The following is a 27,829-nucleotide window of genomic DNA, read 5'->3' as shown; positions in this document are numbered from 1 at the left end:
CTGGCCCACCCCGTGACACTGCGCTTGGGCTCTTCTACCTGTCCACCTTTACCTTGGGGAATACCACGCCAGCGGTCAGCCGCTAGCAGAAGGCTCCCAGCACTGCCCTATATAATATCTTCACCTGTTTGCTCCAACACTCCACCACACTCTCCACTCTACAAACATTTGGGTCCATTGGTTGCTAACAGCAGTGATTGCCTTGCATATATCAACTCTTTGCTTGTCGCCTTGAGCCTCCAACACGCTTCTTTTGCTGTGAGCACTGATACCATCAAGCCTTCGGTAGCCGACAACACCCTGCCACACAACATGAACCAAGCAGAAGATGTCGAAGTCGTCCTCGGCCATGAGCGTCGCTACAAGTTCCACTCTGGTACTTTAGCGCGTAACTCCACCCTCCTCGCCGATTTGTTAACCGAGTGTAACGCCGTCAAATTGAACACCCGCGCCAGGAACGCCGGTATCAAGACGCGCTGGATGATCGAACTCAAGGACCTGCCTTCCGAACAACATCCTGCCGGTCGTCTTGATCTCGTGGTATGAAACTATAACCCCTGTCCTATCCTCAAGTTACCAATAACAGTCACTAACAACGATGTCTCTAGGAACTCACACCAACTGCCGAGCGAGCCGACGGTCGCAGCGGCCTAATCGTCAACGAAAACGGACGTATCCCCCAAGCCGTTAAGACCTTCCAGCACTACGAAAGCATCTTCTATGCCTTCTACAACAAAGAGCTCAAGATTGCTGACACCGACATGTCCGCCGCCCTTCATGATTGCTACCAGCTTCTCAAGATCGCCGACTACCTAGGCTGCACCATACTTATCTCCAAGCCCATCGAGATCGCCCTCCTGAAACACGGTCAAGATCTCTTCCGCGCCATACAGAAGAAGCCGCACGCATGGATCGAAATGTCATACCGAATTCGCAGCGAACTCATCTTCCGCGAGTGTATCGTCCACCTAGTCGGCAACTGGAGGGTCCTGAAGGCTTCCCGCAGCACCCTCGACTACCTCCGTGAAGTCCCCGGTCTGCGCGCCTTGCTCGAGAAGTACCATCGCGCAATGCTCGGCCAGTGCAAGGCCGTCGAGTTAGCCGTTATGTCCCTCTACCCCGGTACCATGCGCCTCCCCGTCGAAGACCTACCCATCAAGCGCGAAGCCTACGCCAAAGACATCCTCGTCTGGATAGCACTCACCTTCTTCCGCCACTGGATCGGCCAGCGCCTCATCATGGACAAAGGCCGCCACGCTTCCGACTGCGGTTTCGAACTCTACAAAGCGATCGGCACAGCCGGAGATTCCTACATGGACAAATCCGTCATTAACCAGTTCCACACCAAATTCCCCATGACGAAGAAAGCCATGAACGTCCTGGAGAACCATCTGCTCGAAATCAAGGAGTGTATGAAGACCGTCGTCGACCAGCACAAGATCCTCAAGTCAACCTGCCAGTTGGATATCCATCGCTTCCCTGTTGAGTATCTGACTTGTACTGAGTTCGACAAGGGAGATTACCCGTGGGACAAGGACAGCGAGGGTCCTAGGGTGCTTCCGGCAAAGAGGGCGTACAAGCCTGGTGGCAATGACATTGCTCGCAAGAATTTGGATACCGCGAGGATGCATCAGGAGAGGAGCATGAGCATGGAGGGTGAGGAGGAGGAAGATTCGGTCGAGTTTGAGAGTGATGATGATGAGGAGGATACCAGGGGTAAGCGGGCTAAGATTGATTAGGTTTTGGATTGAAGTATCCGCCAGGCGGTACTTTTGGGCTGGTTTTGAGCTTCACAGGATGCCGTGAGTGCCTCCTGGGCGTTGTGTGGTTTTTCAAAAGTGAGGGTTAGGTTGGTATGTCGGCGTCAAACTGGTCTATGGCTGGACGGAAATACGGTATTGGGTTGCTTGTAGTCGGCAAAAGGGGCTATGCGGGCATTGAAATTTCTTGATAATGGCTCGACTACCTCCACGGTTAGACACAAAATGATGATTCTTGACTGTATTCTTATGGTGTATTGAAGTGAAAGGGAATATTCTGACTTGATATCTCCTTGAATCCGAGTGAAAGCTTCATTCCCGTTGTCTCCTCCATCTCCCCTGATATCCTCTACTCGTCATCGAAGCCTGTCGGTCTCGGCCGTTGTCCCTTTGGTACTGTGACAAGTCAGTAAACTGTCTTCTTTCTCCAATTTTCCATATCCAGTCCACTGAATATCCTAGCAACCAGTTCTCTCCATCCGCCACGTACCTGGGTATGTCATAGGGATCTTGGGGATCTGCTCCTCGCCCATGTATCTCCGAATCGGGGGAACGGTAACGACCATTATGGGCCCTGCGCATCCGACCATGATGGAGTAGAAGTAAGCCGGCTTGTTGATAGAGGCCCATTTCATGTAGCGTATCGGCTGCTGGAAGAAGCGCGGGGAGGGGGGGATGCCGGACATGGTCGCTGTATTGCTGTTGGTATGTGAGCGCGTGTTTCCGAGCCGCCGAGGCAAGTACGCGCGTACGTAGACTATCCCTTATCGTGCGTCGGTAGATCCGGTAATCAGCAGGCTCAATGCCTCAGTCTGGTGTCGCAATCGCAAGTTGTCGGCGCGAGTCTGGTGTTCGTGAGGTCGCAGCCCGTAGCTCACTCACCTCCGCACTCCAATCGGCGTGCAGCGATTTTCCGGGACCGATGGGCTTGGCAAAAGCATACGTATCTCCGTTACAGCTCTCCACATGCTGGCGCAACTCGACAAGTCCAATCTTCGATCAACCACAAGATGAGGTGGTTACTTTCTTTTACCGTCGCCTTCGTTTGGTCGGTGGTGGTGCAGGCCAAGAGTTTCACTGGCAACCGCTTGCTGGTTGTGCTGGAGGAGCAGGCCGAGCGGGAGAAGTACAGTGTGTTCCTGGACGACTTGACGTGTAAGTCATGCATTAGTTCAATTGTGTCTGGAGACGTTGTGGTGTCTTCAATTTGCGCAAGGTGCGATGCAAAGAAGAGGCATTGGCAAAGCTTCGTAGCCATCGAACTTGCAACCTGGCCTTGCGCAGCAGATGACGCTCAATCGAATCCACTGATAGTGAGCCAATGCTGACAGGACTGTATAGCCCGGGGATATACCACATCTGTCGAATCACCAAAAGAGAGCAAGCTCTCATTACTGAAGCACGGCGAACGAGCATACGACCATGTCCTCCTCCTCCCCGGCAAGTCGAAAGGCCTCGGCCCTGCCCTCACAGCGAACAACCTCCTCGAGTTCATGAAGAAGGATGGAAACATTCTGGTTGCCCTCTCGAGCGAATACGCTATCCCTACTGCCGTCCAGGCCATGCTTCTCGAAGTCGATATCAACATCCCAGCGGACAAGGGCGCATTGGTCGTCGACCACTTCAACTACGATGCGTCATCGGCAAAGGAAGAGCACGACGTATTGCTCCTGCCGTTCCCCAAGTCGCTCAGGCCAGATGTCAAGAACTACTTCGCTGGCGAGGGCTACATTGCCGTGCCACGCGCTGTCGGTCAGGCTCTTGGAAACGAATCACCTCTCACCTCGCCCATCCTCCGCGCCCCTAGCACCGCCTACAGCTACAACCCCAAGGACGAGGCTGATGGTGTTGAGGACCCCTTCGCGGTTGGTGAGCAGCTGAACGTCGTCTCTGCGATGCAGGCGAACAACGCGGCGCGTCTGGCAGTTGTCGGCTCAGCCGAGATGCTCCAGAACAAGTGGTTCGCTGAGAAGGCTAAGCTAGGCGAGAAGGCTATCACGACTGGCAACCGCGAGTTCGCGCAGAAGCTTTCTGAGTGGACCTTCAAGGAGACAGGTGTGCTGAAGATTGGCAAGCTCCTCCACTACCAGGACGAGGGTGCCAGCAAGAAGTTGAACACCAGCACTGCCATTCCTGAGAACAACCCTGGCATCTACCGTATCAAGACCGACGTCGTAAGTTTATGTTAAACCGTGTTCAAAACCAGCGTACTAACAGACACAGCACTTCCAAGTCGAGATCTCCGAATACACGAACGACCACCTCGCTCCCTTCGTCCCCTCGCCCAAGGATAACATCCAGCTTGAGTTCAGCATGCTCTCGCCCTTCCAACGCCTGAACCTCTCCCCGATCGCGCAGACCGCGAACGCAACCATCTTCGGCGTCGCGTTCAGGACACCCGATCAACACGGCATTTTCAACTTCCGCGTCAACTATCGCCGCCCATTTGTCACAAACATCGACGAGAAGAGGCAGGTCACCGTCAGGCACTTTGCGCACGACGAGTACCCAAGGAGTTTCGAGATTAGCGGTGCGTGGGTCTGGATTGGCGGTATCTGGGTCACCGTCTTGGGCTGGTTGGCATTTGTAGCCGTTTGGCTGTACAGTGCGCCCAGCGAGAAGAGCACAAAGAAGACGCAGTAGATGGACTACATGGCTTTGGATGGGAATTTGCGCCGGCTATGTGTGTGTAAACAAAATACTCCGTCGGCGATGCGCGGTATGTATATTATGGATGACGGGCATTAGGAATGACCCAAAATTTCGTTGCGAATGGAATACCAAAGAATACCACTATCTGTTACAGATCTACCGTCTTCGTTCCCTACGATATCCTCGAACACTTCACTCCTCTTTTTCACGCCGCCGTTTCCTCAAAGCTTACTCTGTTCCTCCAAAACCCGCGGATGCGCTACCTTCCCAGGCTTCAGCTTACTCCAATCCTTCTCATATCCCTCCTCTACGTCTGGATACGGTCCCAACGGCGTGATACTGAGTGGGTTGATATCACCATGACTCTTCGTATACTGTGCGCGCATTCAAGGTCAGCCATCACAGCACCCTGCATGAATCCGAGCAATTCCACTTACATTCTCCTTGATATGCCTAAAATCCGTACTCTCCTTGAACCCCTCGACATTGTGATACAGATTCTTGAGCCAATTGTTCAGAACAGGGTAGTCATGTCGTATCGAACCCAGATTCGTCTTGAAATGCTGCGAGTAAACCGTGTCGAAACGGACGATGGTGGGGTATGCCAGGAGATCCAACTCAGTCAGCTTGTCGCCCAGGATATACGGGCCGCCGTTGCTATGCACCAGGTCTTCTAGTCGATTCAGCGCAGCAAAGAGCGGAACAACACCCTTCTCGTAGCCTTCTTGAGTCGGTGCGAAACCCGCTTTATACACCCCCGCGCAAATCAACGACTGCAACCACGGACTGATCTCATCGATCTTCGCGCGTAGCTCCTCCGGATAGAAATTCATGCCCACGAGCTTTCCCTCACTCTCCAACACGGAATCGAAAGCCCGTGGTAACCACTTCAACATCTCAGCACTCTCATTATTCACTATACGGCCGCTCTTCTTGTCCCACAGAAGCGGCACGCTGTATTTCCCCTTGTAAGCTGGGTCGTCGCGGAAGTAGATCTGGTGCATGAACTGGCTGTCGAAGAGGTGGTCGGGTGTTGCATCGGGGTAGCTGGCGTCGAAGCGCCAGCCGGGTTCGCCCTTTGGGTAGGGGCGGACGATGGAGACGGGGAGGTAGGGTTGGAGGTGGTTGAGGTGTCGGACTAGGTTTGGGCGGTGGGCGAAGGGGCAGAAGAGACCTGGGTGATACGTTGGTATGAGTGTTGCTTTGGTATGGTGTAATGGTTCTGTGTGGGCTTACCGATGTAGAGGTGGTATCTGTCTTTCTCGGGTGGGAAGTCACTTCCTTCTTGGATGATGCCGTGCCAGCCATCGTCGGTGCCGTACTTGTGGATTTCTTGGGTTGACATTTCGTGTTGATGGGATGGAGGGATGAGATAGAAGATAGGAAAAGTCAAGTGAAAGTGGTTCTATTAGAAGAATCTGTAGCTATCTGTTCATGTATCGTTCGTTATGCTAACTGTTGTGTACAGTGAAGCTGAAGCTCAGCTAGGATGCTCATAGTGGGGTATCTGAACGCCTCCTCGTATGCTTATGCAGGGACCGCGGAACTGATTCCGAAATCGAGCCAATTTCGGAACTCAGGTGCAGCACTTTAACTCTTCGCAAGTTACACCACAAGGCACACCGCATGTCTCAGTACTCGTTCGTGCAGTATGCGTTGCACTTGTAACGCCTTCGGCTGTTTCTCTGCCTCCACCTTCAACCTCGTGGAGCCTGTCCGAAGAAGCAGCCAGCTCAGGCTGTAGTGTTGCCGAATGGATGCCATACGCATGCAGACATTCAGAGAAAATCTTGGCTTTGCTCATGAAGCTCGCGATGTCAGGGTCACTGACCACAACGTGTGCTGATGCGACAGCTTTCTTCTGATCCAGACGCCAGACGTGCAGTTCGTGCACACTAAGCACACCAGGAATGGCCTCCAAATCGTGTTTGACGTCCTCGATCTTGACGCCCAGGGGAGCAGACTGGAGCAGAATCTTGCCGCTACGCTTCGTGAGGGGAATTGCAGTGAGAAGTATCATGATGGCGATCCACATACTAACTGCTGGGTCGGCATAATAACGATTAGGCGACTTGACGAACCATATGATAACGGCGGAGATGATGACACCGATGTTGTTGATCGCGTCGCCGATAACGTGGATGAGAACTCCGAGAATACCCAGATCCATTCCGTGCTTCTTTGGTTTCGCGGATATGTGCAGGTGATTGGCATGCATTGGCGCAAGTGACATACTTTCCTCGTCGCCGCTGCTACCAGGGCCGTGGTCGTGATCATGCTCATGTAGGAACAAGGCACTGATGATGTTGAGAGCTAGGCCAACACAACCCACAATCAGGACTAGTTTGGGATTGTCGACGCGTTCAATGGAGATGAAGCGCTCGATAGATTGTAGTGTGATGCTGACACCTAGGGCGAGAAGGAAAGAGCCGTTGAAGAAGGCGCCGAGGAGTGAGGCCCGCGCCCAACCGAAGGAGAGATCTGGAGGTGAAGTCTTGCGCTCTGTCACCTGGACAGCTACCAAGGCCACGATGAAGCCGATGAGGTCGTTGAGCTAGACACGTTGTTAATGATCTTACGCAAGAAAAGTGCAATGTAGGCAGTAGGATGACGCGGGACGTACATAGTGGAAGGCATCAGCTACCAGGGCAAGTGATGATGTATAGAAGCCTACGGAAATCTCGGCCGCGAAGAAGCAGAAAGATATGGCTATCACGGCCCTGAGTCGGGTCTTTCGACTGACTTGGAAGCGGCCATGCTTGTGCCCATGCGCATGATGGCCTGGCTCGTGGTGGTCGTGGTTGTGGACCATGGTGTCGAGGGAACAATGATATTAGGGGTTAAGAAAGGGTTGAAGAAGAGCTCATTGTATTGAGGGAGAATAGAAAGTAGCAAACGAGGATGCAGACCGAGTACCTGCTTGGCTTTATGGACGTTTGTACCATGTTCAGGAAAAAGGTGTGAAACACAGGGACCTAGTGACGGTGCGAAATTCGAATCAAGAAATGACAACGGTTAGATACCTAGTTGAACTTCGAAGACATACTACCTGTACTATCAGAACCCTCCAAGTTCATGTAGTACTTGTACGTACGGGTTAATCACAGACTACTAGATTGCGACTGCCTGCATATTGCGATAGCCATGTAGTTACTGACGGCAAGGACGGGAGCCATCGCGTAGGTGTAGTTCTCGATCTGTCATCGCGATATGTTATCATGTAGTTCTGCCAAACGGTATGTCATTACCTAGCTCCCGAGGTCGCGTCCAGGGATAAAACGTGGAGCGTATGGAAAGCTGCCGCACGTCACCATGTGTAGCTCAGCGATATGTTACCGAACGATGGACATGTTAAGAGTAGATGCTCTAGCATACGTGACTCGACACAATTTCAGAGCGGCAGTAGATTGTTCCAAGGTTGGTAGCGTGAAAGATAGATTCACATGATAGCGCGGAGGACCTAACCCGATGCCGCTTAATGCCGGAAGTGCCAACACCGCCTTTCGACCAAACGGCCTGGACCCTCCCCGCCGTCGCAAATAATCTCGCAGAACCACCAGCCTTCACACAAACAAATCCTCGGACTTTGATCGCTCTCGACATATATCTCCACTCACACTCAGCGACTGACCATCAGCAAATTACAAAATGGGTAACGGAGCCAAGTAAGCCACTTTACATATATCTAGCAGCCCTGGAACGCTCGCTAACATTTTTCGAAGAGCGCAGCAGAAACGCGACAGGAAGGGTTAGCATCCCACCATAGGAGCTGCCTGTGAGACAGTAACTAACTTCGTACTCCAAACCTACAGGCGATGCCGGTCCCAAGGAAGCAAAGAGCCAACTGAAAGCCGTACGTAACCCCGCTCCCTTGCGCGATCCTGCAACGTCGCAGTCCCGCATTCATATCACCGTTACAAGTCGCACTGCTAACACAATGCCAGAACGCCGCCGCCCAGACCATCAAGTGCAAAACCTGCTTCCAAACCTTCCAGGGCACCACGAGCCGCAAGATGCTTACCGATCACGCAACCAACAAGCACAGCAAGGAGTTCGACGTCTGCTTCAACGCTGACGAGGGTGTTGTGAAATAAGCGACCAGACTTCCGAGCGAGTGCACGACGACAACGGACGATACTACAAAGTTTGCTATTTACACGAGCATGAGATACCACGGGCGAGGAGTGAGGAGTTGAAAGGGGACGGCCATGTATGGCGATTTGACGAGGCATGATACACAGGCGTAGGGATCGATATATCACGAATCAGACTATTGGCTACCATACGCCTTCTTTTCTCATACTGCTACCGAGAGGCTGTCTCTTCTGTGACCGACTGACGGTAGTGATTCAGTGTTGAGGAACCTAAGATTAACGACCTTCCAGGGGCACAGATACGAGTTGTTGGACCAGCGTAAGCGGGAGACGACGCGTGTAACAAGCACCTGGCCGAGATACTGAGTATATAAAGCAGACACGTGCTGTTGGCCGATTCGACAAAGACTTGGGAAATGCATGGACGCGTTGCCACTCACTCCTTTGGAACCACCTGTTGATGCGCTTTAAAAGTCGGATTTCCCCCTAATTCAAACAAGCCACTTTAAAGATGGCACCTAAGCATAGCCTATGGTGCGACGCCATTCTGGTATTGCAACACTTCACTTCAACATCGTTATCCTGTGTTTATGTATGATAAGCGCGCACGTCTCGCGTCTTACTTGATTAGGTGATCCGCTCAGGAGAGTCAAACTTGCAGTCTTGATGTGTAGCGCGCATACCTATACAAGAAAACCCCGACCCGGAAACAGACAAACCGAGGTGCAACGTACAACAGTAACGAATACAGTGTTCCTACATTCCCAATCACCTCTCTGGTGTACCATCCCCAGTTCCCGTCTCAGGCCTGGCCAAGTCTAGCCCGCGGTGCAAACCCCACTTCCACCCCACCAACGTACTTCATCACGACGCAGGGTTTTGATTTCGCCACAACAGATTACTATTGGATCTTTCCCCATTCTAGGCCTCCGGTTTTGTCGTCTGCATTGCAAAACTTGGATCATCAACGTTGTACTTTTCAATTTCTCCATCAATTCCCTATCACAACCGTCTCCTTAGCTCAATTGGGAGAGCGCCAGACTGAAGTCTCAGTCACTAAATCTGGAGGTATCGTGTTCGATCCACGAAGGGGACAACGTGCTCGAGCTTGCTCGGGATTCTTCGAACTATTCTTTTTGCGGTTGTGGATAGCATGCCGGGCGCGCCTGGCGTGTATCCTTTTTGCTGGCGTTGGCGGGTTGTATAAGAACACCAGGAGTACTTGAATGTGTACCATTACTTTTGCGCATAGTACGAGGTGCACCTAACAGACGTCATAGGCTTGTAGACTGTAGGTTTTGACCAAGCGCACTGGAAGGCTGGCCATGGAGTGCTTTTGTTTTGAGCACCTGTATGTCATAAGGGTGATACTAATCATTACACCAAGGTCTAGATCCTTCCTCTCTTCTTGGACAGCTTTTTTGCGCACTTCGCGTGCTAGACTCCCAGCCCTCCTTGTACAAACCGAAAGCACCGTATTGTCGCCCGGGAAATACGCTCTGTCACAACCCTCATATCGCCAACCTGTTGTTGTCCGTCCATCCCACCCACACCCCACCAATCTCCTTCGCGATGTCCTCCGCTGTCCTCCCATTCGCATCCCTCAGACTCCTGATATCAATCTTGTCTTCTGTAAGGCCCCTCATGATACCCATAGCCTCAGCCTCCTGGAAAACTTGCGTCGGGAAGTCCAGCAACGGGTAGTTACTCGCCAGCAGCAGTAACAACCACGCGACCTCTCTGCTCTGCGCATGCACTGCCGCATGTAGCCCCGACTGCATATCCCCAATCGGATCCTGGTATCTCAACATCCTGTCAATGCCCACCTCCTTCTCAGGATGATCCGTAGTGCTCATTTCGACATCGCCCTCGTCGTCCTCGCTGTCATCGTCATCGTTCAGCAGCAGCTCGACTACAGCCTTGTAATCGCCTTCGCGACAGAACTCGAGGAAGGCGCGCGCTTTCCTGTCTTCCGGGTACGCTTTCAGGTATGATTCTTCGGTGAGGAGGGGCAGGATATCGAGGTTCTCTTGGATTCCGCCTTCGTTGTTGAGTCGGCAGAGGACCTTTTGTTGGCCGTCGCCTGTGCTGGAGATTTCTTTGCCGCAGTGGGGACACGAGGTTATTTCGTAGGCGGAGAGGAGACAGTCCCTGCACGTGGCGTGTTAGCGATGGTGTGCGATTGCGCAGAAAAGGTGTGCGTACCAGTGGAAGTGGCATCCGCAGGTTAGCTGGACGTCATCGGGATATGTTTCTGGTGCCGCCGCGGGTCCTTTGCCGGATGACGATGCGCCGCCCTCGTACTCTTCGTCCTCGTCGCGCTCGACTTCTACCTCCAGCGGCTTGTCGCAGATGACACAGGTAGACATTTTGGTGCTTTTGCTATGTGCTTCAAAGATGTGACGGTGTTGGTGTTATGGGCGGGGCTATAGCGGGGGTTGTACTTTTTTTGTCGCTAAAACGGGAGGGCGTTCACGCGTCACGCGTCAACCTTGGAAAGTTTACATGGACGTCATCGACCTCTTGTGGCGGCGTCAAAGACTTTTGGGGGTTCCTGCTGCTCATGAATCCATTATGTCCTTGTATTAATTGGCTATTAATGTCTCTATTATCGCAATCGTTGATAGCTCGGGTTCGTCCACATCAGAGGGACGCGTGCGAGCGCGATCCTTTCCCGTCCTGTTCCCCTCGGCCTGCCTTCACCCACACGACTTCTAATGGCGTCTCTCACAACCCTTAAACCATTGCTGAATCGTGTGCCAATCTCGTGAGCTGTCGAGTTTGCTGTCGCCGGGCGGTGATCGTTTCGAGATACTCGCTGCATGGCACGGTTGGGCGGCATGTCGTCGTCCTGTCCATAATCTTGTTCTGCAAAAGCTGTCGACCTCTCTTGGTTCTTCGTCTTCAATTGCTTGAAATAGCTATCGTAAAGCTGACCCCAATCCACTAGGATGACCCCTTCTTCCATGTTCCAGTATCGGATTGACTTGTTCGATACCCCAAGTGTCCAGTGTTGTCCGACACTCATCGTCACATTGCATCTGGATCGCGACGCGGAGAAGATTCGGGCCCATCCGTAGCAGCCCCGGCGGTCTTCGTCTCGCCATACGCTTGAGATTGGTGCTTCTTGGTCGACGGAGAACACGGCGACAGTTGGATCCTCCACCAGGAATCGATTAAATTGCAACCGGAAGGTGTGATTTCGGCAGCCGAGATTGGAATTGATTATCGTGTGAGGTAGATGGGCTACTGGGCCTCGATGCGACATGGCCGGTCTTGATGTGCAAGTATTCGGATTCCGTGGTGGGCTCAAATCGGTGGCGCGTCGACACATATTGCAGGAATGATCGGAGAACTCGTGGTCGGTCTTATTGGAGCTGAACATGTTTAAAAGCGGAAGGCAGAGCATACTGAAAGGCAATGCGAAAGTGTGCGTAGAATAGGCAGTGTTGACGGGAAATGAACAGCTTGTCAACACGTTCAAGGTGGTGCAAACAATGCCATGCAGGCTTTGCTTGTTTCCGTGGGCGATCGAGTTGTCTTCCAAATACCAATTCCGGCACCCTGTGTCTGCCACCATAGCCAGGTACGTGCCGGACTACTCCTCACCGTACCATGGTAATGTCGTTGCGTGGCCCTTTTCATCGGTCGCGCTCCGCAGGCTAAGGCAGGGAGGGGGACTCTCCAGGCCGGCAAGTGAGGAAAAACAGCATGAGCCTTTGCTTTTTTGGAATACCAGAGCTAGCGCACGCCCGTTCTCTCGAAGGAGCACAAGCTCCGTCTCACCGTCATCTCGCCAGCGAATGCTTGCTGCGGAGGAGAAAAAAGCACTGCGATTATCTATGGAACAACAATGTACATATGCATGGCGTACGAGCGAATTGTAGGAATTGGTCGCTCGTAAACTCCACAAAACAACGTACAACACCAAGACCTCACACACCACTTCAGTGATCCCTCGGTCTGCTTGGCAGAATTGGCTGCCTTCCTGACCGCCATGGAAATCTTCAGAATGCCATGCTTGGCCCAACGTAGTGCGTGCCCTTTTCATATCAAATCTCCGGCGCCTACGACTTCCTCAACAACCCAATTCCAACTGCCCTTTACTTTTGACATATCGTAGAAGCATCGAAGCTTCCACGTGCTGTGCGATTGTGGCTCGTGAATCAGTGTAATTACCGCCGAGCATTTGCAATGTGGCGTTTTTGGTGACGGAATGAGACGGACTTGACTTCCTGAACGCCAGGGAGTTGCGCATCGAACGCAATTTGGTTTGCGATGCCTAGAAGACGACGCTGTTAGCATGTTGTTCCTTCAAAGCTGTCAGACTGTGTTTACCATTCCATTCCTCATCTGCCCTCCGATCCTCTTCAGCCATCTCTTCAATGCTCTGAATGCTCCTCATCTGGGGCTGCTGCCTCTTCTCCAACTCCATCCTCGCAGTCATCTGCTCCATTATTGCTTGCTCGGCATCTAGTTGCTGTATGCTATCCTTGTTCCGCAGTAGAAGACGGTGTGACGCTGACTTCCAGATCGCCCTCGAGTCTCCGATGCGTTGCTGAAGAGGCTTTTCCCAATCTTGTTCCCAGCCCCGCGCTGGCTCCTTACCTGTTGCAGGTAAAGCGGTTTGAGAATGGAACGCTGGTGCGTGGAGAATTCGGGCATTGGCAGTCGGTTTGGGTTGGATGGGTACGGCGGCCGATCTTCCTAATCCAGAAGGACAGTATGGCTTCTGGACTTGATGCTTGCGGACGTTAAGGGGTCGGATCGTTACGTCGACCGCAGAATCGTATCTGTCAGAGGGAGGTGGAGGCAGTTCTCTCCTGAGTGTTCGTTGCAGCTCAAACGACTCTTGCCATGAGAGCACGGATCGTGGGCCTTCCAATAGGCCTGACACATTTGCGTTTTGTTTCTGGGGCTCACCAACAGCTCGCTTGGTCACCCTTCCAGCAAACATCGGTGTTTGCGAACCCAGTCGCCCTCCAACAAGTGAATTCACACTCGGGTTTACTAGCCGAATAGTCTCGTCTGTCGGATTTTCTTGCGGTGTAGCCTTTCGAAGGCTTCCTGCTGAAGGCAACGCCCATTTAGTTTGTTCATCCCATGCTCTGGTGCCGCCGTTGTGTACCTTTTTCGAAGGCTGCTCTCTTCGACCGATGAGCCCTTTGCGTGGCGTGTGTCGGACATCGGGGCGACGTACAGGCGACGATGCCGTCTTACCCATGTCCACATAGCTAGCGGATTTGTACTTGCGGTGCGGATGGTGATTTCGTAGACAGCTGCCAAGCTTCCTAGCCCAGCGGCGGAGACGAGATTCGCGCTTGTGGACGGTCATGATCGTAATATCAAAGTCAGTGTAGTTGCTTCCAGCGTTTTTGGGGGTGAATTATTGCGTCAAAATTGTATAACGTGGCTGCTTGTGAGAACATTCGTGGAGATGCTCTCGCGACCAAATAAACCGTCACAATGTTATCCAACGTTCTCATAGCAACGTTGTTCTGCTCCACTCTTCAAGCGGGGCCGATGATGATGTTCCTGCCCTGCTTATCCATCCGGGTCCCTGAGTAACGCTGACGCCTGTTGCGGATGCCCGTTGGGTGGCTGCTTGGGAAGGGACAGCAGTTCCATGTTTCCAGTCATCTAGCCGACCAACGCACCCAACCATTTACCGTTTGACCGAATAGATACCTAGGAAATATCCTTGGATTCTCGAGCCACGAGGTGTTTGCGCTGGTAGTTGCGGCCGCGCAGTCGGTTCGTCGCTCCGCTGTTCAGTCTCGAGTGAGCCTATCTGGTATACAAGCTTCCACTAGCCTGTCCAGGAGACTCCATAGGCCCTGGGCTAGTCTGCACGCTTCCCAGATAGCACCACCGACAACTAGGACAGACAACGCGGTGGCCACGATGACAACGCCCACCACAATGAAGCCTAGCACGTGCGTAACCGACAGGAGAGGTTCTGTGATCCGCCATTCCACTTTCTTCTTTCCTACTCGTGCGAAGTAGAACGCCAGGAAGCCATACCGGCGCACCTGTATATCACGATCGAGACGTCCCACATATCCCAACCACTCTGCAGCCGTTATTGTGACCTCTTCCCCTCCTCCAACTGAAACACTGATCTTCTGCTCGAACCTCGCGATGCGATTGCACAATCCTCCGAAAGCCAGCTTGACAAGCAAAGCTTGGTCACTGATGCATGCTATGCGCAGCTTTTGCTTGTCACTGAAAAGTGGCGTGATGGTTCTCAAGACTGTTTCGATGGGGGAGTGTCCAAGGCTGCACCAGAAGCAACACCGAGAGAAGTGAACTTGCTCTTCATGGAAGCATTTCTGTACTAGTACTTCTTTGGCGCAGCTGTAGAGTTGACGAGAAGTGGGGCGCGCGCTGAACCAGAGTTCTGATGGGGATAGGTAACTGCAGATGTTTAGGACGAGTTCGTTTGGCAGGCTATCCATTGAGGCTGTCGGCGGGGGTGAAGTTCTGGAAGGTTTGGAAGACCGCAGAGAGACGCGCTGTGTCGCATTGCGTCCTGAAAGTCCAGTCTCGCCTCCAGTGCAGTATAGTAACATCCTCGTGAAGCGCGTAGCGAGTGACAGAGCGGGATCCGACGATAGGAACCTTGCGGCATTAATACCCATCATTGTGTTGATTTCTGATAATGCGTAATGGTCGTATGAGCTTAGCTTGCTGTACCTTGTCTTTACGAGGGGGTAAAGCAGGGCATCATACTCGGACTTTGTACCGGCTCAAGGCTTTGGTTGAGGGGTGCTTGGTGCTGGTCTCACACCGATGGGTGGCTCACAATTGGGTAAGGAGGGGTGAGGCTGAGGAAGCTGATGGTTCTGGGCCGCATGGCATCAGGCGCAACGTCGAATCGCAACTGTTGATGCAGTCATACCAGTTTCCCAAAAGGGTAAGAGGCTGCATATGCCTTTACACTGGCCTTAGGCGAAACGGGTTCTTATACAACTGACAGGGGAGTGTGCCTCGCATAGCGACAGCGGAAATCCACCGACAGGCGCGGATTGCGACGGGTAGGTGTATCGAAAAGGGAGCCAGGGAACCCTGTGGCGTCGTAAGACTGAGCGCTCCCAAGGAAGTGGAAGCGATACGATCTGATCTTGGCACACGGTACATTGTAGATGCTGAAGGACCCTTAAGGCCCCACCCGTCTCTTTCCTGGTGGTGTGATTTACTGCTGACGCAGAGAAACTTACATTTTTTGCGACGTGAGTTGCGCCACGCTGACTGCGATCAACAGCTGCGTGCTCACCATCGTGGTATTATCATCAGCGCCTGGGCAGCAGTCCTGCTACTATACGCAATGCCATTTCTCGAATAGACCAATGGATCGCATGTGCTGGGAGACGGATCGGCATCTACTGGGTTCATCTTGGTCAGCATCCATGATCCAGCCTTCCTGCAGGTGCACCTGAACCTTCTGAGATGCTCCATCTTGGTCGCAGCCGCTCGAGACAGTATGTGTGGCGATATTGATGCAACAAAGCTTCAGCGTATTCTGATATCTAGTGGGTGGGTTCATCAGTCTCTTCTTCGTCGCGTGAACAATCCGCCGAAGGCAGGGTGGTAGGTTGCTCCGAGGACGGGAGCAGCACGGACCCTGACACGCCTGATTGCGGCCTCAGCCGCTTCCACTCCAGATGACGTCGCACGCGAACTCCGCTCTCTGACAGCCTGACGCTACCAGGTTTCACGTCGCAAGTAACTTTAGGTCGCCAAACGACCAGCGAGAACGCACACATCGAATGAGAACGAGGCATGCTCTCATGGAGAAATATCTGCAAAAACTCGGAGGATTCAGAATCTCGCCGCGTCTTGGGAAACGGGCCGAAACTGAGCACACGCCCACATCCTACCAAGGAGAAATAAGACGCTAAGAGATCTTTGTACACGCTGCACAACACAATAAGAAGCTCTAGAATTTTTTTAGAATACCAACCTTATATTTTATATAGCAGACTCTTTTCTATACAATAAAAACTTCTTAAGAGCTAGTTGTTGTAGGGTTTTAGGGTTGTAAAGTTGTAAGTCGCTTAGAAAGTGTCGCATTTTTCCCTAATACGACGTGCGCCCATGGCCCAAATGAACCGAGGTGCTTAGCAGTCGAGGCCTCCCCTATATTTTGGAATCAGTACTAGTCCCCCGCCGAACCTCGTCCGCGATCAGTAACCGGTTCGATCTTCACACCGAAGGGGTGTATATTGCACCGCAGCTTCTAGAAGAGAAGTACATGTATATTAGAACGCGCGAGCTGGAGAATAGCAGAATAGCATCATCGTTACCAAAAACATAACCGTCAAAACTGCACGAGGGCATAAAACCAGCGTTGAGGCTAACCAGACACCTACACAACATTTGGAGTTCAAGAACACACCATCCGGCACCAACCCACACGAAAATCAATAACCAGGTTCCAAGATGCAGAACAATCGTCAACTAAGCGATCCGGTGACATTGCCATCCGGTCTTGTGTTCAAGAACAGGCTACTCAAGGTAGACAACGAAGAAAACAAACGCAGTGCGACCATGTTCCTAACACACCCATAGGCAGCGATGGCAGAAACCATGTCAAAGTCTCATGACCCAACAGAGACCCTTATGTCGGCCTACAAAGCATGGGGAAAGGGAGGATGGGGCGGAATCATAACGGGTACAGTAGAGCTCTCACCAACTGATCTTTTTCAAGACTAACATGCAAAGGCAACGTGATGATCGATGAGCGCTGGCTCGGAAACGCCCTCGATGTCTCTCTCACACCCAGCACTAACCCCGAACTCATTGCTCAATGGCGCAGATATGCAGAAGCATGCCGTGTTGAAGGTACCCCAGCGATCGTCCAGCTTAACCATCCCGGCCGCCAAAGTCCACTTGGAGCAGGTTCAAAGGGGCTATTCGAGAAGAACATCGCACCAAGCCCTATCGCACTACAGTTCGAAGACAACATCTGGGCGAAGACGGCGCAAAAACTCATTTTCGGCACCCCGCGAGAGATGACAGTTGCAGAAATCGAAGACGTGGTGAAAAGACATGCCGACGCAGCCAAGTTCCTCAGCGAAGCAGGTTTCGACGGCGTAGAACTGCACGCCGCACACGGATACCTACTCAACATCTTCATGTCCCTGAAGACCAACCATCGGCAAGACAACTACGGTGGCTCAGCGTTTAACCGCGCCCGCATCGTTCTCGACATCATCAATGCTATCCGCGCTGTTGTCCCATCTACATTTACAGTCGGCATCAAGCTCAACTCCGCTGACGTCCAACATTCCAGCGATATGGAGGACGTTATGCAACAGATCGGTTTCCTGAAGGATACCGGTATCGACTTCCTCGAGATCAGCGGTGGATCGTACGAGAACCCTAGGATGATGAAGGGCGACGAGCCACAGCCTGGCGAGAAGAAGGTGTCTGAGCGTACCGCGAAGCGCGAGGCTTTCTTCCTTGATTTTGCGAGGGTGGTTAGGCAGAAGTTCCCAGAGGTGGTCTTGATGGTTACGGGCGGTTTCCGCAGCTTGACGGGTATGCGTGCCGCGCTCGAGGAGAATGCTTGTGATTTGATCGGTTTGGCGCGACCAGCTGCTGTGGACTCGAGTTTTGCGAAGAAAGTCTTGGAGGCAGAGGCTACGGGTGGTGATGTCAGTCTGAGGTTGGATGCTGTGAAGCCGAGCTGGCTGGTCAGCAAGATCCCGGTCAAGGCTCTAGGTGCTGGTGCGGAGAGTGTAAGTCTGGTCCCCGAGAAGTGAAGATGTGGATGCTAACGAAATACCAGGCTTTCTACGGCGCTCAGATCGAGCGAATCGGTAAGGGGCTGCCAACAAAGACGCCTCCTACCACGGCATGAGACGAATTTGGAAGATCTGTGTCGCTTTTATAATATCTCAAACTTTCTAATATGGTCAGCCATCGTTTTATACTCAGGAGTTCAACAATAGATTTTCGGGCATTACACCATTCCAACCAAGCTTCTGCACGTTGTGAAACCTGTCCTGGAATCTTCCTAGTTGAGCAAATGCCATATTGCTGATGATCTCATGCGTTCACTAGAGGATTGGTCAACTGTCAACACATCGTCAAAATGAGCGAGACCTAGACGTTTTACAATGCGAAAGCTGTTATGCAGATATTGCTCCCACCTTATGCGTTGAGAAAAATGCGGTGATGTCTATTCCCATCTCCTGTGGGAGAGGAAGCAGCTCAAGATGCTCGATCGTGCCTCCTCTACCCAGCCCAGGACTTCACCAATCAACGCCTCGCATTAGGTACAGGTTTCCAGTAAATCGTGCGTTCGACGGATATCTCCAAACCTACCGGATGCGGTATACTGAACTTGGCCAATGAACGGTTTCCTTTTGGTACCAGTTTCCAGTAATGGGCCGCCTGTTGCAGTATTCGACGGATTTCAGGTCCTGCCTGATGGAGGGGGGTGACAATAGCCAATGGGCTTGCAGTTTGGAGGGCCGAGTTGCTTCCATACCGTCTTCGATGGATCCCAAAAGTTGCCTTATTTGGGTGACTGCGCTCAGCCAATGAGGATGCGTTTTATGTACCTAGTTTAAGGTTTTTGGCCGCTGTCCACCTGGAGAGTGCTTGAGTTTTCGATGGTTTTTGAGAACTTCCGGATGCGGCAGGTTGAGCTCGGACCACCACTGAGCCGCGGCGATCCCAAAAGATTTGGGACTTGCACGGCGGGCTGCATCATCGTATCATTCACGTCTGCTGTGCTGTTCACAACTCGCTGCTTTTGTGCGGCGCCTCCGTCCATGTCTATATGCTCTAATTCGGTGCGAGCATTGTCGCGCTCTCGAGTTTCGCCAAGCAAAACGCTCCTTCCGTTCCTGTACCAGACACCCACGATCCAGCAATGGCAGTCCGCCACACGACCAGTTGCTCGCCGCAATATTCACACGCCTTCGCGCCCGTACGTTAGCGAGGACATTCCCTTCGAAGACGATGCAGATCTACCGCCTGTTGTCGATCAACAGCCTCCCCGAAAGACTACTATATCTCGCACCGAGCGGGCCGTGTTCCAGAAGTTGTACAGGAAGTTTGATAATGAAGGGCGCCAACAGAAGAAGAAAGACCCTTTGGTAGATGTCGACGAGGTGTTCGAAGAGTTCCAGAAAAATACAGAAGATATCCCGAGTACAGAAGATATCCCGAGACCCTCGCTAGACAAGGTTTTCGACGAAGTGCTGAGAGGCGACCCGCGATTGCGCGCATTGCGTACAGAGAGAACGAGGGCTCGATCTAACAAGCAAGATGCTGCAGGTGCAGAAGTGGGTAAAGCGCAGAGTAGCAAGAAGAAGGGCTCGAGTGTGGAGGCAGCAAAGCTCAGAGAATTGCGTCTGGCGGAACAAGAACGGATCGATAGCCTCATACGCAACGCACCCACCGATCGCGCCCTCTGGCAAACCCTCGAGCGCGAAGTCTTTGCCAAAGTACGCGACCTAGATCTCGACAACGCCAGCGGCAGCCCCACGAAACAGCCAACCGCCAAACCCAGCAACAACGCATCGAAGAAGTCATCAGAAGCAAAAGCTGCTTACAAACCCTCCCCACCCTCCACCGACGCACGCATCCTCTTTCACAACTACCCCTACCACCTCATAACCGCCGTCATCACCCTACGCACCGAGTTCCCCTCCTCCCCCCTCCCCTTCTCCATCCTCCCCACGATCAAAAAGCTCGGCCGCTCCTCGCACGCCCTCGGCGCAACAACAACGCTCTACAAGCACCTGATCCGGACGGCATGGATCCAGCAAGCCTCCTACATAACCATAAACATGCTGCTCAAAGAAATGGACGACAACGCCATCGACTTCGACGCCGACATCCTCGGCCTCCTCGACGCAATAATCAAGGAACACAACCAGGCGAGGAGTGGTGGGCTGGGCAAAGAGATGGCCATGTTGTATGGCATGGAGATGTTTGCTGATGGCCTTACCAAGATTAATACATGGAGGCATGTGGTGGCGGAGAGATTGGGTTTGAAGAGTGAGGAGAAGAGGGCGAGTAGCTCTCTTGTTAGGAAGACGAATAAGAGGTCGGATGATCCGAACTGGAAGGGGCGGAGTGGGTGGTGGAAGAAGGATGGTAGTACACAGGGACCTGGAACGCAAGGGAAGGCTGGTGCGCAGGAATACATGCCGCTTGTTGAGGGCGTTAATCCGGGCGTTGATGGGTCTTTCCCGGAGACGGCGTCTGCAAAGGGCGGCGAGCAGGTCGTTCCGTCTGAAGACGCGGTTCCAGCGAGTGAGGAGACCGCTGCTGAACAGCCAAAGGAAGACGAGCCCACCGATGATAAACGTGCAGAAGTCTTAGTGTAGCATCATCATGTATAATACATTGTATTGTCACCCCAGACCCATATATTCACTCCGCAGACAGGACGTATCCTTACTTTCCATAATGACCAAGGCCACCATAACTCATTTCAACAGGGTCTGTAATTATAGCTACACTCCACGTCAATTCGACCTGTACACCAACGAAGTTTCCAATATCTACATGGGATTGGTCCAAACTGGCCTGTTGTTTGTCCAGTCAGCCTGCAGGGCATCAATCTTCTCAATAAGCCCCTTGAGAATGAGTGCATCAGGTGTCCCCCTCTCCGCTGCCTCTCTCTGCGCAACCGAGGTATATCCATCCACCAACTTGTCCAAGTATAAATCTACCAATCTGAAGCTGTTTGTAATAGCCGCCGCATTCTGAGTACGCATATACGTATTCCACTTTGTCTGCAGATCCAGACTTCGCCACGTGACCTGCCGACCGTTGATGGTCTTTGTGATTTGCGGCAGGTAAATCGTTTCGAGGTCGTTGAACATTTGACCGACCCGGTCTTTCTGGGCAACCAGCGTTTGGCTGATGAAAGGATCGATGTGGTAGCGGATGGCAGCGATGGTGTCTTTGACGTATTTGAAGAGCTTTGTACCGTCGCCCGTGTATGTATCGAGCGTATCGGAATTGCGTGCGTCACTGACGCCCCAAAGACCTTCTTTGAGGTTGTTGACTTCACCGTCGAGAAGAACGAGCTCGTTGCTCCATTGGTTGGTATGGCTGGGGAAGACAGCGCCAACCCAATCGATGGCGGACTTGGTCACACCGTTGATCGTGATTCTTTCTGCAACTCTGATGTCGTACCAGAAGCTTTGAACGCACTTGCAAAAGTTGGTACTTGCTTGTGGGTTGTAACAGTTGACTTTGGTCAAAGCACTAGACTTTGTCGGCTTGGCGAACTTTTCGAAGAAGTTTTTGACCATTTGGAATTCCAAGATATGCTCTGTGGCGAAGCGTCCTGTGTTACCGGCAGTGGGCGTTGCAATCTGACCGAAACCCATGTCAAGACAGTCGTTGTAGTTGTTGTAGCCATATGTCGGTATATTTGGGAGTACCTGTGCAGGTGAACGTCAGCGAGGTCAACTTGTAATTGCGAAGGTTCGCCAGGGAAGTATAGCCTACAAAGCCCAACCTTGAAGACTCATGTAAGGTGACTTACGGTCAATATGGTACCAGAGGTGTGGAAGTCAGCGCTAACGATGACCATCTTGCCACCGAGTTTATCGGCGCAGAACTCCTGGGTTTTGCGATCTAAACTTCGTGAAAAGACATGATTGAGGGTCACATCGCCAGATGCACGCTTTGCCAGAGAGCTACTACCGTCCACCACATGTGAAAGCTCTGAACACTCAGAACCTTGGTTATCGGGGCTTCCTCCAGGGCTGGGGCACAGCAGGTCCTGTAGGGGAATGTGGAATGGGGGACCCCAGGGTGTGACGCGTTTGCCAAATCGATGTACCGCTGTGGCATTGTTCGCAATTTCCGAGTGCTCATAAGGGTGGTAAAGAGGATGAGTACCGTCGATCGACGTGAAACCACGCTTAGTAGGCGCGCCTGATTGAAGGTCGGGACATTGGCCACCCTCAGGAAGACCGACCTCACCAGATCCTGGGAGATCCCACGTCTTGGTGCCCCAACCGAATGCTGGCGGAGTACTGACCTGCGCATATAACTTTGCGCCCACGTAGAAGCCATATGTCCACGGACATGAAGCTTCGGTGCTCTTACCAGCTCCAACCTCCATGCGAACATAGCCATCAGCAACAACTCCGGCTGTTGCGGCCCCAACCTTCCAGCTGTCATCAAAGCGAATACCAAACTCTGCGATGGCCTTGAGATGGGCTTCAGCCTGACCTGAAGCTAGAACAGAAGCGTAGAATTGAGGTTCCAACAGGCCGTTTTTGTCGCCCGTCTCTCCAGAATCCAATTCCTTGTCAGCCTGAGGCTCGTATTCCTCGGAGGCGGCTGGATAAGTTTGCCGGACGTCCCATTCCGCAAGATCGATCTTGGTTTCTATCTCGGCAGATAATGTGAGGCCAGCGTTGAACTCGCCAACCACGCGGACAGAGGGACCGATAGTGACAATGCCAGGGACTCGGAATGTTGCGCCTGGGAAGGGAAGGGTAAGAATTGTCTTCTCTCCCGACTCGTACGAAACCTTTATCATGGCTTCGAGAGTGAATACCGCAGTGACCTTACCACTGTTGCTGAACGTAAGGTACGACTGGCTCAGGTCAAGAGAGCCGCCTGGATTATCGAAATTGAGCTTCGTGATGAGGGTGAAACCAAAACTGGTGGAGATTTCGACATCTGTGAGAGCCTGAACCAAGACGTGGGCATTGAATTTGGCCGGTCCTGTGCCACACTCGACCTTGTCGTCAATGATTTTGGCGATGAATTGCTCATTCACGTCATGTGTGAACTCTTTCTCGATCTTGGGGCTGACCAAGTTGGTGAGCCAAGCAAGCACGTCGGATCCGAACCATCGCTTGTGAAGCTCTTCATGACTAAGAGCACCACCGTGATAGTCGTCTCGCCACTCCTCTTCAAGCCATCTCTTATGATTGCCGTCAAAGTCAGACAAGGAGCGTTTAGATTTACGCTTTGTGCTCGCAGCTGCGACAACGTTGTCCCAGTAGTCGTTCTTGTTGGAAAAGTCTATCCTCATCTGTGTATCACCAGAATCGCGAGGAACGCGCCTGAAGTTGTAGTCGAAGGTCAGATCATATACCATTGGCATATGTGACGCTCGCTTCCGAAGATGGTGCGGAATCGTTTGATTGACAGCAGGGACCATGTGTTTCGCGACGGCATAGCGGCCGGCTCCACAGCCAGCTGGCATTTCCAGGATGGTACCGGGTACGCCGTGTCCAAGTCCGATGTTTTGACAATTATTGTTCTCTGAGCCGTCAATGCAAAACATCTGGATGGTTTGTTCTTCTTCACTCGGCCCGCCTTGGCAGTTGAACAGTTCCCAATGAGAGCCATCGCGTTTATCGAGAGAATGTTGCAGTTCTTTAGGCGATGCAAGCACGACGAATTGAAATGCAGCATTGGAAGGGTCATCGTCGGTCTTGTCGCCCTGTCCACCAAAGGTGTCGTCTACATTGAGCTCAAAGTCCGTATCGACGTCGTCCCCAGTCGGGGGATCGCTGAATAGCCGATCGAGTGGTACTGGAAGGAATAGCTGTTTACCATCGGTTGGGTCGCAGCAGTAGACTCTGTTTCTTTCCAGTCGAGGGAAGCAGGATTGCCCAAAACCATACGGGCTGTCCGTGAGTTGCACTTGCTTTCCGACCGGGCAATGGTTGTCGAAGCAAGATCCGGGCTCTCCGTACCACCGGCAGTTCTTCCAGTTCTTGGCGTCTTTCTTTGGGCAGCAGTATCGTTTCTGCATGTCGACGTCAATCGCTTCGAGCCAATCAACCAGAGCATTATCGATCAAAGTCATCGCGTCTGCAATGTCGGCAATAGTGCTTAGAAATGTGCCTGAAAAGGTCATCGTCGTGTCGTCGCCGTTGCAATCCTTGCCGACGCCTGCCCAGTAACAGTCATGACCCTTAGCCGCAGGTGACTCGCAGCAATATGCTTTGTTTCCGTCTTCACAGTATTTCCCATCACCCCACTTGTTCATCTGCAACAGTACCTCATTGTCATGGCAGCGGCCATTACATGGAGGTGCTTCGCCGCGCCAGTGGCACTTGTCGGGATCTGGTGCACTGGAAACTGGACAGCACAGCTGGCTGTCCTCGCCTTTGGACCTGCGCGTGACAGGCTTCGCGCCACCGCATGGTTGCTGTTCGATTTTGAAGAAACCAGCCTTACAAGTACCGCCACAGTCAGTGACATAGCAATCAGGTACGGTCGCATCGTCCCAAAAGGAAGCGTCATCGGCAGTCATCGCGAGGGCTTTGACAGATTTTGGAGACACGACGGCGTTGAGAGCGTCCAAATCATCCGTGTCTTGATCAATGGCCCAGATGAGTAGTCCGCCGAGGCCTAGCTTGTTCGCAAAGTCGATCTTCGCCTTGAATGTGTCTTTGTCATCATACGACACCCATTGGTCTTGGTTCCAGGTGATGTACTTGACTTGAGCCTCCTTGTCTAAAAGCACAAAAAGCGGTTAGCCTATCTATCACATGTGCTGGTTTCGTCGTGGCTGCTTACCATAGTAAGGACTGATCTTGTGCTGTTTGATCACTTGTTGAATCTCTTTGTATGTCAAAGTTCCTGAGTTGTCGGAACAGGGACCAGGAGATGCTCCGCCCTTGAAATTGCAGCCAGGTCGGTAGCAAGAGGGGTCTGATAACTGGAAACTGCGACCATAGAACCCCAGCCCGAGATTGAGCTTCTCTGGTTTGATGTCGTTGCGCCAGAAAAGATCCAAGGCTAACTTGATCTCGGTCAAGTTCGAATGCCCATATATATGATTGCCGATCGGGTTCGTTGAGTCCCAGATCTAGACACATATGTTAGCATTTGCTCGAAATAAGATGTTCACATGATCTCTGCATCCGAAACCCAGACCAGCTTACAAGCAGCTTGTGGGAAGGGCAATTCCGCAAAGGTGTGTCACCTCTTCAGCTCGGTGTCTGACCTTCCGACATGCACGAGTGCAGAAGCGGGAGGCAAATATTTGGCTTGACTTACTCCATGAAGATCATAGCTCATGACGTTGACGAAGTCGACGTAATCCACAGCTTTCAGATCAAAATGCCTCAGATACCAGAAGCTAGTAGGAACAGTGAAGGAGACAACATAATGCATGAGCTGCTTGTCGTTCTCCTCGTTAAGTTCCTTCAAGAACGTAACAAAGTTCTTGCCGTCTTCAGGCTTACCCCCTCGATCGGTGGCTCCGGGATACTCCCAGTCGAAGTCCACACCGTCAAAGGCGTACTGTCTCATAAAGGCGAATAACTTTTTGATGAACAAGGCGCGATTCGCAGCGGTGCTGACCATGTCGCTGAAGACCGGCTGAGTTGCGGTGCCGTTATCGTTGAAGGTCCAACCGCCAAGAGCAATGACTGTTTTCAAGCCGGGGTTCGACTTTTTAACATCTGTGAACTGCGAGAATAGATCGGGGCTAAGGTCGTCCATCGGAACCAGATCAAAAGTGCCGGGCGAAATGTAACCGAAGGAAAAGTAGAGATGAGTAAGTGCGCCTGTTGGGATATTCTTGAAGTCCTGCGAATAAAATGAGTATGTTGCGCTCGCTCTTGGCTGGTCCGACGTACCATGCCTTGACATTTCCTGTCATGTGCCCAAGCTTCGTAGTAACCGATCACTATCTTCTGAACGTCGCCGCCAGAGCCACCAGAGCCTGGCTGCTCACAGTTGCTTTGGCATTTTGGTTCGTCTTCGGTGCCTTTGTCGCAGAACTTCTCGGTCATGCCGCAAAAGCTGTGGGGTGTTAGATAGTATCATCGAGAATCTTTTGACCAGCATACCCAAATTCTGAACAACAGACATTGAGTGGACATTTGGCACCAGGTATCTTAGCGTCTTTGCCACACTCTGCTTTGGCATCGCAATTTGACCAGCAAACATCGTTGGGACTTTGACCGTTTGTGCCGCAATATTCTTCACCATAGTTACAATATCCGGTAGCCTTTGGGCAGCAGGCTCCGTTCTTGCATGGCTTAGACTCAGAGCATGAATAGTCTTCTTCAGCTCTTGGCTGTAGAGCTCGTGGGGCCAGATGCGGACAAACAGGCGCACGTTCTGTATGCTTCTCTTTCGCAGAATAGTCAAACGGACTGGACTGAAGTTAGCTACGAATGCACCGCTTCTAACAGTGTTCATCTACATACTGGATTGGATTGACGCAAGTTGGTGGCGCGTGAGATCTCTTGTGGTGAAATCGTGCGTGCGACTGATGCGCTGTAGCAGTGATGAGCAGCACACAGAAGACAATGGCCCACCGTGCGAACGCGGAAGTCAATCTTGACATCTCGGCGTCTGATTCCACTGAAAGCAGTAGGAAAGAAACCAAGATCAAGGACTGGAAAAGAGCGATCTCAGAAGCTCCGTGGGAAAATGGACTCTGTCTATCTTACCGGTACCCACAGCTCAGGTACGTTGGCATCAAGGTTTCCATCTGGACCTGCCGTGGATCCAATGGACGCCTGAATATCAGCGGTCATCGTGGCGGCGAGTAGTAGGCGTGCAATTCGCGCCCCTGCATGCATGGCCTGGCCAACGGACTGAAATTTCCAGATTTGTACTGGCAGAGATGCCGCGGGAAGTTTACCATGCGGCCCAGATATGACATCCCATCTAAATTTGCGCTCTACTGCATTGGCGCCTTCGGGGTCGCTCGCTAAGACATCAAGAAATGATATCAGCTTTTACTTAGGCATTTCCTAAGTAGGAAGGACATAAGTCACGCTGACTGGGTGTCAGTTGCCGTCCGGCGGTCTCGACTGCAATGTTTAGTGAGCTATCATGTCTTCAGGTACTTCCGTTATGGGAGCAGTTTTCAGCGCGCAGTGCTGAAACGTAGAGGCCGTTCCCAGCGCCGGACGACCTCGGAAGTCTGTCCTTTTTGCCACGGAAGTGCCGCTCAGGTCAGAATTGCCCAGGGCTGAAGCGCGGTCGTACTATCAAAGCAACCATGACAACCTTGGGGCGGAGAGGAAAATTGAAGCGGTGGAGATGACAAGGACATAACCCCTAAACTAATGCTGAACGTCTGCCGGGCGTAAATATTTGGCACCTTACTGCAGGTGATCTTCCGGCTCCGAGTGGTGCCAAGCTTCATAGTTCGTGCTTGGCATCAGGCCTTCCGTCCGGATTCGGGCCGCGCCCGCCGCATCTTCAGGTCCCGCTTTTTAGCCTGTTACTGAACTGATTTGGGGTCTAACATGTTGCCAATACTTCACAAGACTTACACGACCCACAGCGGCGCCAGATGGATGATGAGAATGGACCCTTGAGATGCAGGTGCCGAGCGATCAGGTG

The 27,829-nt window shown here is 52.3% G+C and overlaps 11 protein-coding genes and 1 non-coding gene across 12 annotated transcripts; 6 read left to right on the top strand and 6 right to left on the bottom strand.

Annotated features, from left to right (window-relative positions):
• Positions 1-312: 312 nt before the first annotated feature.
• J4E85_004242 (uncharacterized protein) lies at positions 313-1,739 on the top strand (the record flags this gene model as incomplete). The annotated part of the gene is made up of 2 exons (XM_051468502.1): positions 313-540; positions 609-1,739. The coding sequence occupies 2 exons, from the start codon at positions 313-315 to the stop codon at positions 1,737-1,739; spliced, it is 1,359 nt and encodes a 452-aa protein (XP_051328094.1).
• Positions 1,740-2,109: 370 nt separating this feature from the next.
• On the bottom strand, positions 2,110-2,446 carry J4E85_004241 (uncharacterized protein; the record flags this gene model as incomplete). The annotated part of the gene is made up of 2 exons (XM_051468501.1): positions 2,110-2,156; positions 2,251-2,446. 2 exons carry the CDS (start codon positions 2,444-2,446, stop codon positions 2,110-2,112), a joined length of 243 nt encoding a protein of 80 aa, XP_051328093.1.
• Positions 2,447-2,770: 324 nt separating this feature from the next.
• Positions 2,771-4,403, top strand: J4E85_004240 (uncharacterized protein; the record flags this gene model as incomplete). Its single annotated transcript, XM_051468500.1, has 3 exons — positions 2,771-2,915; positions 3,102-3,934; positions 3,984-4,403. The coding sequence occupies 3 exons, from the start codon at positions 2,771-2,773 to the stop codon at positions 4,401-4,403; spliced, it is 1,398 nt and encodes a 465-aa protein (XP_051328092.1).
• Positions 4,404-4,633: 230 nt separating this feature from the next.
• J4E85_004239 (uncharacterized protein) lies at positions 4,634-5,757 on the bottom strand (the record flags this gene model as incomplete). The annotated part of the gene is made up of 3 exons (XM_051468499.1): positions 4,634-4,786; positions 4,850-5,586; positions 5,649-5,757. 3 exons carry the CDS (start codon positions 5,755-5,757, stop codon positions 4,634-4,636), a joined length of 999 nt encoding a protein of 332 aa, XP_051328091.1.
• Positions 5,758-5,988: 231 nt separating this feature from the next.
• J4E85_004238 (uncharacterized protein) lies at positions 5,989-7,224 on the bottom strand (the record flags this gene model as incomplete). The annotated part of the gene is made up of 2 exons (XM_051468498.1): positions 5,989-6,966; positions 7,036-7,224. 2 exons carry the CDS (start codon positions 7,222-7,224, stop codon positions 5,989-5,991), a joined length of 1,167 nt encoding a protein of 388 aa, XP_051328090.1.
• Positions 7,225-8,060: 836 nt separating this feature from the next.
• J4E85_004237 (uncharacterized protein) lies at positions 8,061-8,506 on the top strand (the record flags this gene model as incomplete). The annotated part of the gene is made up of 4 exons (XM_051468497.1): positions 8,061-8,077; positions 8,135-8,160; positions 8,225-8,265; positions 8,357-8,506. The coding sequence occupies 4 exons, from the start codon at positions 8,061-8,063 to the stop codon at positions 8,504-8,506; spliced, it is 234 nt and encodes a 77-aa protein (XP_051328089.1).
• A 1,010-nt stretch (positions 8,507-9,516) lies between these two features.
• Positions 9,517-9,602, top strand: J4E85_004236. The gene has a single exon. It is a non-coding gene; the product is annotated as a tRNA-Phe (tRNA).
• Positions 9,603-10,017: 415 nt separating this feature from the next.
• J4E85_004235 (uncharacterized protein) lies at positions 10,018-10,875 on the bottom strand (the record flags this gene model as incomplete). The annotated part of the gene is made up of 2 exons (XM_051468496.1): positions 10,018-10,657; positions 10,712-10,875. The coding sequence occupies 2 exons, from the start codon at positions 10,873-10,875 to the stop codon at positions 10,018-10,020; spliced, it is 804 nt and encodes a 267-aa protein (XP_051328088.1).
• Positions 10,876-12,681: 1,806 nt separating this feature from the next.
• Positions 12,682-13,841, bottom strand: J4E85_004234 (uncharacterized protein; the record flags this gene model as incomplete). Its single annotated transcript, XM_051468495.1, has 2 exons — positions 12,682-12,788; positions 12,845-13,841. 2 exons carry the CDS (start codon positions 13,839-13,841, stop codon positions 12,682-12,684), a joined length of 1,104 nt encoding a protein of 367 aa, XP_051328087.1.
• Positions 13,842-16,948: 3,107 nt separating this feature from the next.
• J4E85_004233 (uncharacterized protein) lies at positions 16,949-18,371 on the top strand (the record flags this gene model as incomplete). Its single annotated transcript, XM_051468494.1, has 4 exons — positions 16,949-17,023; positions 17,078-17,180; positions 17,231-18,249; positions 18,300-18,371. The coding sequence occupies 4 exons, from the start codon at positions 16,949-16,951 to the stop codon at positions 18,369-18,371; spliced, it is 1,269 nt and encodes a 422-aa protein (XP_051328086.1).
• A 919-nt stretch (positions 18,372-19,290) lies between these two features.
• On the top strand, positions 19,291-20,856 carry J4E85_004232 (uncharacterized protein; the record flags this gene model as incomplete). Its single annotated transcript, XM_051468493.1, has 1 exon — positions 19,291-20,856. One exon carries the CDS (start codon positions 19,291-19,293, stop codon positions 20,854-20,856), a length of 1,566 nt encoding a protein of 521 aa, XP_051328085.1.
• A 177-nt stretch (positions 20,857-21,033) lies between these two features.
• J4E85_004231 (uncharacterized protein) lies at positions 21,034-27,012 on the bottom strand (the record flags this gene model as incomplete). Its single annotated transcript, XM_051468492.1, has 7 exons — positions 21,034-21,924; positions 22,029-24,973; positions 25,037-25,328; positions 25,520-26,053; positions 26,104-26,269; positions 26,337-26,590; positions 26,926-27,012. 7 exons carry the CDS (start codon positions 27,010-27,012, stop codon positions 21,034-21,036), a joined length of 5,169 nt encoding a protein of 1,722 aa, XP_051328084.1.
• Positions 27,013-27,829: the final 817 nt, after the last annotated feature.

The sequence above is a fragment of the Alternaria conjuncta genome (assembly GCF_024043145.1).
Source record: "Alternaria conjuncta strain BMP 0040 chromosome Unknown scaffold_5, whole genome shotgun sequence".
Taxonomy (NCBI): domain Eukaryota; kingdom Fungi; phylum Ascomycota; class Dothideomycetes; order Pleosporales; family Pleosporaceae; genus Alternaria; species Alternaria conjuncta.
The sequence above is the reverse complement of the archived record's forward strand: the minus strand, read 5'-3'. Positions and strand labels throughout refer to the sequence as shown.